General features: G+C 48.9%; 1 protein-coding gene across 3 annotated transcripts in view; it reads left to right on the top strand.

Annotated features, from left to right (window-relative positions):
- The first annotated feature begins 6,225 nt into the window (after positions 1-6,225).
- The window catches only part of SPATA13 (spermatogenesis associated 13), a 207,011-nt gene continuing 204,170 nt past the window's right edge, over positions 6,226-9,066 (top strand). For 2 of the 3 annotated variants that reach the window (XM_079903281.1, XM_079903283.1), the window contains exon 1: positions 6,226-6,789. In XM_079903281.1, coding sequence (XP_079759407.1) covers positions 6,754-6,789 — 36 coding nt within the window. In that variant the 5' untranslated portion in view covers positions 6,226-6,753. The remainder of the gene's footprint in view (positions 6,790-9,066) is intronic. The other variant, XM_079903284.1, reaches the window with a different exon arrangement.

Below are 9,066 nucleotides of genomic sequence, written 5' to 3'. Positions count from 1 at the left end.
GACGGGATTGCACGCTTACACACGTACCTGACTCACCATTTCACACACGGGTTCACACGTAGTCATCAGGTGTCCTGACCGTGAAGACATGAGCCTTCCTGAATTAACTTAAAGGACAGACGTCAGAATGCCTTGTGCATGGACTTAATCTGGGCAGCTTGATCAAAACAGAAATTCCTCCGTGTTAACCAAAGAGACATGTACCACAACGTTCACTGCAGCACTATTTACAATGGCCAGGACATGGAAGCAACCTAAGTGTCCATCGACAGATGAATGGATAAAGAAGATGTGGCACATATATACAATGGAATATTACTCAGCCGTAAAAAGAAACGAAATGGCATTGTTTGTAGTCAGGTGAATGGCCCTAGAGTCTGTCATACAGAGTGAAGTAAGTCAGAAAGAGAAAAACAAACACCATATGCTAACGCATATATATAGAATCTAAAAAAAAAAAAGTTCTGAAGAACCTAGGGGCAGGACAGGAATGAAGACACAGACGTAGAGAATGGACCTGAGGACATGGGGAGGGGGAAGGGTAAGCTGGGACGAAGTGAGAGAGTGGCATGGACATATACACACTACCAAATGTAAAATAGATAGCTAGTGGGAAGCAGCCTCATAGCACAGGGAGATCAGCTCGGTGCTTTGTGACCACCTAGAGGGGTGGGATAGGGAGGGTGGGAGGGAGACACAAGAGGGAGGGGATATGGGGGTACGTGTATATGTATAGCTGATTCACTTTGTTATAAAGCAGAAGCTAATGCACCACTGTAAAGCAATTATACTCCAATAAAGATGCTAAAAAATAACAAAACAAAAAACCAGAGAGGCTGCCCCAACCCGCCAGTGGCAGAGCCCGGGAATCTGCATTTGATCAGGCCCTTCGGGTTGATTTCGACACTGATGCTCTAAGAAACGCACTTAGAGAAACACCGCTGGGAACTTCGATTAAACACTGGTTCGCAGAGGTCTGCTGTTGGCTAAATTCAAGTTCAAAGCTTTAACAACAGTGCAACAGTTGCCGGGATGATGCAAATGCTGTATGAAGATATATGTGCAAACATATTTTAAACGGGTCTGAGTCGATAATGAAGCCTTTTTTGCACATGGGTCTTGGTTAATGATGCCAATCGTGGCTTAGTTGAGCGGAACATACAAACTCACTCAATCTAAGTGCTTCCTGTTTGGTGTTGCCGTCGTCCTTTCCTTCTTCAGGGTACGTTCGCAGACAGAGGGATGTCCCAGCCTAGCTCGGCTTCCTTCTCGTCCTGCTCTCTGACTCGGTGCTGTGTTACTTGTCTGCTCGACCTGACGTGGACACTTGCTTTGGCAAACGACATGTGGGGGACATGGGGGTACAGGAGCTTAGGTGATGAAATGTCAGGCTTGGTTTCCCTTCCAGGGTTATTGAGACGTTATTAACATATAACACTGTGTAAGTTTAAGGTGTACAACATAATAATTTGATAAATTGTGAAATGATTACTACCAGTTTAGTTAACCTACTGTGAACTCACAGTTACAATTTTTTTCTTTCTTGTGATGAGAACTTTAAAGATCTGCTCTTTTAGCAGCTTTCAAATGTCTTTTTTAAAAAAATTATTTATTTATTCATTTATTTAATTTTTTTTTTTTTTTTTTTTGTGGTACGTGGGCCTCTCACTGTTGTGGCCTCTCCCATTGTGGAGCACAGGCTCTGGACACGCAGGCTCAGCGGCCATGGCTCACGGGCCCAGCCGTTCCGCGGCATGTGCGATCCTCCCGGACCGGGGCACGAACCCACGTCCCCTGCATCGGCAGGCGGACTCTCAACCACTGCGCCACCAGGGAAGCCCATTTATTTAATTTTTGGCTGCATTGGGTCTTTGCTGCTCCACGCGGGTTTTCTCTAGTTGCTGAGAGTGGGGGCTACTCTTTGTTGCGGTGCACGGGCTTCTCATTGCGGTGGCTTCTCTTGTTGCGGAGCACGGGCTCTAGGTGCGCGGGCTTTGGTAGTTGTGGCGCATGGGCTTCAGTAGTTGTGGCTCGCGGGCTTAGTTGCTCCACGGCATGTGGGATCTTCCCGGACCAGGGCTCGAACCCGCGTCCCCTGCATTGGCAGGCGGATTCTTAACCACTGTGCCACCAGGGAAACCCAATGTTGTCTTTTTAAAAAAATCAAACTTCTCCGGTCTCAGCAGCTGTGGCCCTGCAGTTTGGGAGATGCAGGAAAGAGTTTTTGGCAACCTCTTCTCTACTCGGTGGGGGGAGAAAAGAGAACGCTCCATCTCCCAGATTCTGGACAGGGATTGTTTGATGGTTACATACACACACGTATATGAATACACATTTACATGCATACACATCACACACACACACACACACGCAGAGAGTCAGGTTCACTGGTAATTTCCAGGCTGTAATCCACGACTGTTGGCTTCTAGGAACAGAGCGTGCTCCTCTGGAGGAGCAAGTGCTCAGTGAGTTTCACGCCACGTTTTGTGTCTCTCGTAATTTTAAGTGGGGGACTTTTGTGTTTATAGGCTTGTATGGGGGGGGCAGAACATAGGGCCAGCACAACTCAGAAGGAAGGGTCACATGGTTTTAATTCTGTGCTGATTCATCACACGTTGATATTTTCTAATAAATGCGCTTCCTCACAAAATTGCAAAGGACAGCGAGTGGAACAAACGACAGCATCCTCAGGACAAAGGTTGCGAGGAGAATGACCAACGTTAACTGCTTCTCAACCTTGGAAACATGAGTTGTGGTTTCCCTCCACCCGCCCCATTTTGATGGTACTGGTAGAGGTCAGATGATGGATTTGCAGTGGTCAAGCATTTTGCACTTCCCAGAGTGCTTTAATGTGAGGGGGCAGGGAAAGTGGTGTTGTTTCCACTTTTTCCCTGTAGGGAAACCGAGGCACAGAAGGTGCAGGGCACGTCTGGCCCCGTGACTGCTGAGTGACCCCTGAGGGTGACCTGCTGTCCCGACCGCCGCCGCCTGGGCGGCCCAGTGTGTCTCTGCTGCCTTTTAAAATCCCCAGTCTCTCTTTGTTTCTGTTTTCTTTTGTTTTTTCCTTGGAACTCATTCTCAAAAAATAAAATCCAAGGCTGTTTTGTTTGTAAAAGTTTCCTCCTAAAATGGACTTCTTTGTATCACTTTACATCTACATATATCACTCATTATCAGACCTTTTGTATAAGGTTTTTGGCATGCCTCTTGGAAATTTGTATCTGGAAAACTGTCTTCTTTGAATAACGGATCTATTTTCTGTTATCAGATTAGGAGATTTACGTACTTCTTGTCTTCCAGAAAGCTTAGAGCTAAATTTAATATTCAATCACGGCCTTTGTATTAATTTCCTAAATTAATTTCCTCTCCTTCCATGAGTTTTTTTTTTTTGCGGTACGCGGGCCCCTCACTGCCGTGGCCTCTCCCGTTGCGGAGCACAGGCTCCGGTCGCGCAGGCTCAGTGGCCACGGCCCACGGGCCCAGCCGTTCCGCGGCACGTGGGATCCTCCCAGACCGGGGCACGAACCCGTGTCCCCTGCATCGGCAGGCGGACTCCCAACCACTGCACCACCAGGGAAGCCCCCATGAGGTTTTAAATTGTGTATTTCAGCTTTATTTTACAGGCACCTTTTATTATGCACGAACGCTTTTTGGAAATAGACAGGGTGTATACATTTTGAATAAATATTTTTCGATCTGAGTTTAATTTACTACAAACACATCAAATGCCTTAAATAAAGCTGTAATATTACTTTATGGAATTGGGTGAATCATATAATAGACTTTTTTTAAAGTTACAAATACTGTAAGAGTAAAAACTTGTTGTGGAAGAAATTTATTGTATAAAATGACACTATAAACAATACCAGGCTTTATGACGACGGGGAATGAAATAAAACCAGTGTGCAAGGGAATTTGGGAAGTTAGATGGAGGAATGCTACCGTTTTAGTTTGAATTATCTCTAAGCAATTCATATGAAATATCTTGAGGGAAGATCGTGTTTACACTTCACAGAAAAAATAATCTGCACACAGGGTCCTGAGATTTGTCCTCACTCCAGGCTCTCGGCTTCAACAAGGCTACCTCATCATCATCGTGTGGTCACCACTGGAACTAAAGAGCTCCGCCCCTTCCTCCCTGCCCCTCGGGAGAGATCTGCCCCGGAGCACGTGTGTGGTCTCAGATGACTCAGATTCCACTCAGAGCCTTGTTTGGCTAATCTGTAAAATGGGACCATAACACCCACCTCAGTGGGCAGTGCTGGCCATTTAACAACGTGAATGGAGTCTCATAACAAAATTTAGGACAAGAAATTTGCGCAGCGCCTGACACATATTTCCTTGGAATTTGCATTCTACCTCGTGAAAAAGATAAAGGTTGCATTTTCTGTTTCATTAACTCCTGGGTGGAGCCCTGTACTCGATGTTTACAAAGCAGGTTTGCTGGAATATGTCACACACACAGAGAGAAGTGCGTAAGTGGTAAGTGTGCAGGCAGCCGCTGGGATTTTCACACACTCAACACAACCAAGTACTAGCACTGAGATTAAGAAACAGCTTCCAGGTCCCCTCTGGTCCCCTCTTGGTCACTGCTCTGCCCCAGGAAGGGCCCCACCCACTGTCCAGACTTCTGGTTTTGCCTATTTGGGGATTTTCCACAAACGAGTACAGCACACTCTTTGGTGTGTGGCTTCTTTCACTCAACAGGATGTTTGTAAGATTCATGCCTGGTGTGTCTACCACACACCAGCCGTGGTGTGTTCATTCCTGTGACTGCGTCTACCGCACGACACCAAATGTATGTGTCAGTTCTACCGATGATGCAAGTTTGGGCTTCCAGTTTGAGGACTTTATGAGTAAAGCGGCTGAGGGCCTTCTCGACCTGTCTTACGGTAAATGTATGAATGATGAATACTGAGGGGTGTAGCAGCTGGTTTGAGGGTATGCAGATTGGTGAGCCTTAGTAGGTCCTATCAGTTTTCCAAGGTGCCAAATTTATCCCCACTGGAGTGTGGGAGTGCCTCTTCATCCTCATGGCCACGTGTCATGCTCCCTTTCTCGTTTTGGTGTTCCCACTACATGGCTGTGTAGTGACAGCTCAGGATGCTTTTAGTTTGCATCTCCCAGGTGACAAATGAATCTGATGTTGTTGTTAACATTACCTTATATTGTTTAAAGTAAGATGCCTGCATACCTAACACAGAAAGCAAAAGCTACTAGAAATATAAGCAGAACTTGATAAAGCACAAATATAATGAATGGTTGTAAATATTCTTGTTTTGTAATGCAGCGGATCTAGTAAACTTTAATCAAAGATAAATGGGATCCTCACACATCCACAATCTCATGTAATAACCCACGTGAAGTTTGTATCCTACAAATACATAATATATCGTTTTCCCTTAGGTTTTTTTTTGTCCTTTAAAATGTATTAAATTTATAAAATTCAATTTGGTACTTGATGATGAAGGACCTTTCAACTAGTTCACGAAAGTCGAGATTTTAGAGCCCTTGGTCTCTCATCAAAATCCAATAAAATTAGATGAACTGTGTAAAGACCCAATCAAAATGCTTGGGAATCAGGGCGCACACTCACACAGTACCGGTAGAGCAAAGAGGAAGTCGAGGGTGAAATTACAAGTCATCTAGTGTGCATTGAAACTAGAGGAACTTATCCCAAACCTACGGGGTCCAGGGAAAGTTGTCATTCAAGGAAATAGCCTTAAATACCTTCTTGGCCCTAGAAGGAATTTTTAAAATACAGGTTAGAATTCATTTTAAGATGCTGGAAGAAAAAAAATAACCAAACAAACCCGAAGGATCCAGGAAAAGGAAACTGAGATAGGAGCTGGTAATAATGGAGTAAACACAAGGACTATTAAGTCTTTGGCTACGGAAATTCAGTATTAGGTTCAGAAATTGTTACCAACCCTGTGGAGTCAGGCCCAACGAGGGTCCTCCTGCCGGTGTCGTTGGAAACAATAGAACGAGACGGAGTTCGGTTCAAAAGCAAAGGAAAGTTTCCTTTTTTGTTCAAAGGACTGGGAGTCGCCGCCTTCTAGAGCCCACGCTCTCCCGGCAGCCTGTGCGGGGGCCGCTTTATACAGGACGGGCGGGGCTGTGGGCGGGGTTCTTGCGGGGCGGGCGCAGGCGCCGCCGAGCGGCTCAGGCTCCAGGCTCAGTGCCGGCGCCACCTCTCTGCACACGGCCCACTGCGGCCGCCATCTTGAAGTGTGTGTCGTGGGCGACGCGTCTGACCCCGGCCCGCTGGGGTCTGGGGTGCGAGGCGCCTGCACACGGCCCTACAGGCAAGTGCAGCTGGACTAAGCGCGAAAGGGGAGATTGGACTTTATCACGTAGATTCCAACTTATTTTTCCTGAGGACCCCCGTGGGCTTTGATGGTGACAAAATGCCTGAATCTGACCCTGGACAAGATGAGCGGCCTGAAGACAGATGTGTCGCCTGTCTGGTTATTTTGTTTCCTTTGCTATAAAATAGCAATAGCTGGAGCAGAAATAATAATACTCAAGACAGTGTAAGTGGTCACGGTAAGGTCTAAAAATGCGGTATTGTTGTGTCATGATTTCCTGTCTACGTCTGCCAAGACGCTCACTTTGGAATACTGCAGACACAAAAGTCCACGCACATTTAAAGGGACCGTGGGAGCTCTGTTTATCACGGAGGCCTCTGCACCGCGTGTGTGGATATTCTGCAGAAAGTTCCTAAACCACCTTCACCGCGGAGCCACGTAGATGGACGCCTGCAGGGGCCGTACAAGCCAGCAAGAGGTGAGTCTGATTATTTTTGTTTGCAGACGCGTTCAGACTCTTTCTGAACTCTCTGTAGAAGTCAGAGGATGGATGTTAACCACAAATTTATGAGAAATTCTCATAAGGTTCCTTGTCTATAGTAGATATTAGAAAACAGATATAAAGTTGATCTCAGATGGTAACAGGACATGACAATCTTCGGTGTGTTCTGGTTCCTTGAAATCTGATAATGCTGACTGGTCAGATTCCCAGAGCCCAGTTTCCCTGCTGGACCAGTTCTCCTGGGAAACCAGCCTCCCTGTTAAAAGACGAGACCAGTGAAACGGAACAAACGCAGTCAGCACAGTTAAGGTGCCTTATGTTTATAGGACAAGAGGCCGGCTCCGACCATGTACCGTCAGGCAGCATCTGGGGAAGGAGGAGGGCAGCCTGGGACACGGGGCAGCGGGCTGGGTCTCAGCCATGGGCAAGAACTCACCGCGGCGAAGTCGTTTTCTGTGCTGTCTCTCAGGCAGGGGTTTAAATGCAGGGATGGTACTGTACTTTCCTGATGTTGAGTGAAACCTGTCCGCATCCAGCTCCAAATTCAGGATTCCGTGTCCTGTTGACAGTTGGTGTCTCTAGGTTGCAGGGCTGCGTCCGCCCTGCAGGCTCTGTGGGCAGGAGCTGCGCGCCGCCCGCGTTTGGTGGTGCTGGTTTGCACAACATAGACTCGACATCTAGAGGGAAGCCTCCTGCACTGGTGCCTCTGTGACGTCCCAGGAGGCTTCCCCACTTCTCAGAAACGTGCTACTTGTTAACTTCTCTACTAAACCATCTAAGTTGTGTGCTTGAGGGTTTTTTTCCCATCACGTTCTTCCAGGTGAGTGTATTGTAAGCTAAAATGAGTTCTAGACCCAGGTCTGCCAGGGACTGGTTGGGTTGCCATAAGAAAGCCTTTTCGAGGGACTTCTCTTGTGGTGCAATGGTGAAGAATCCACCTGCCAGTGCAGGGGACACAGGTTCGATCCCTGGTCCAGGAAGATCCCACATGCTGTGGAGCAACGAAGCCCGTGCGCCACAACTACTGAGCCTGCGCTCTAGAGCCTGCGAGCCACAACCACTGAGCCCGCATGCCACAACTATGGAAACCCACGCGCCTAGAGCCCATGCTCCACAACAAGAGAAGCCACCGCAGTGAGAAGCCTGCACACCGCAACGAAGACCCAATGCAGCCAAAAAGAAAAAAAAAAAGAAAGCCTTTTCTCTTCTCTGGATTTCCTTGACATATGTGAATGGGAGAGTCTGTGACCTGTACGGGACGCTTTGGCACTAACCCCCATAGCTTCTCCCTTTCTGTTCTCCCCACACAGCTCGTGCCTTGTTGCAGGGTCCCTGTGACCTGCCATGAGGACGTGACCGGCAGATGCAATTTCCAGTCCGGTAGATAGGCTGTATCTGCGGTCATCAAGATTGTCTGTCTTTGTCTGGACATTTTGGGTGGATGACCTTATCCTGGAGGAGACGACACTTCCTCAGACGCTGGATATGTTCTGTCCTCGCTGTTCCTGCCCAGTGGCCCCCCACTGACCCCTGTCACGGTCCCCTCCCCCCATGCACTCCGGGTGCAGCCTGTCCTGTGCCATCAGACACCCCTCATGGGTGGCCTCTGGGCTGCCTGGCTGGCCCCCTTCCAGCCGCACCTGCTGACTCCCCTGTGCAGGCTCTGACCACGCTCACCAGGACCAATTGACAGGGTCTTGCCCCAGGTTCACGCCCCTCGCCTCCCGCTGGGGGCTCCTGGAGGATGCCCGGGCTGGGACTTGGGAGTCCTGGCATGCACACATGCACAAGCCAGTGCGTGGGGGAGGTTAGTCTCCGGGGGGTGGTCGGTTGAAGGAAGCCTCGAATAATGCTGTGCCCGCTGGTCACGAGAGAATGGTCCCTGTAGGGGCTGGTCCAGGGACAAGGGGAGGAGAGAAGAGGTTCCATAGAGGGGGAGAGCCTCCGAGCTGAATCTTGAGAGAAGCGGGTGGCTTCAGGGGCAGGCGCTGAGAGGAGGGTCGGGACTGGATGCAGAGGGCGCAGCGCCGTCAGAATCACGGGGAGGGGCCTGCTGGTGGTTGGTTCCCCAGGACCAGAGGAGGGCGGGGAGGGCGCTGGGGGTGTGCAGACAGCAGGACCCCGGGGCTGCGTGTCTCTGAGGCCTGGCTTCTCTGTCGTGTTCTCTTCCCCCCGTGTCTCCTCTGCCACATGCAGATGGAAACCTGCCTGGTCGTTGAGGGGCCCCAATGGCTGTAGGCAGAGCTCAGCTGT

This window comes from Stenella coeruleoalba, assembly GCF_951394435.1.
Source record: "Stenella coeruleoalba genome assembly, chromosome: 18".
NCBI lineage: Eukaryota > Metazoa > Chordata > Mammalia > Artiodactyla > Delphinidae > Stenella > Stenella coeruleoalba.
This window is presented reverse-complemented; position numbering and strand designations above follow the sequence as displayed.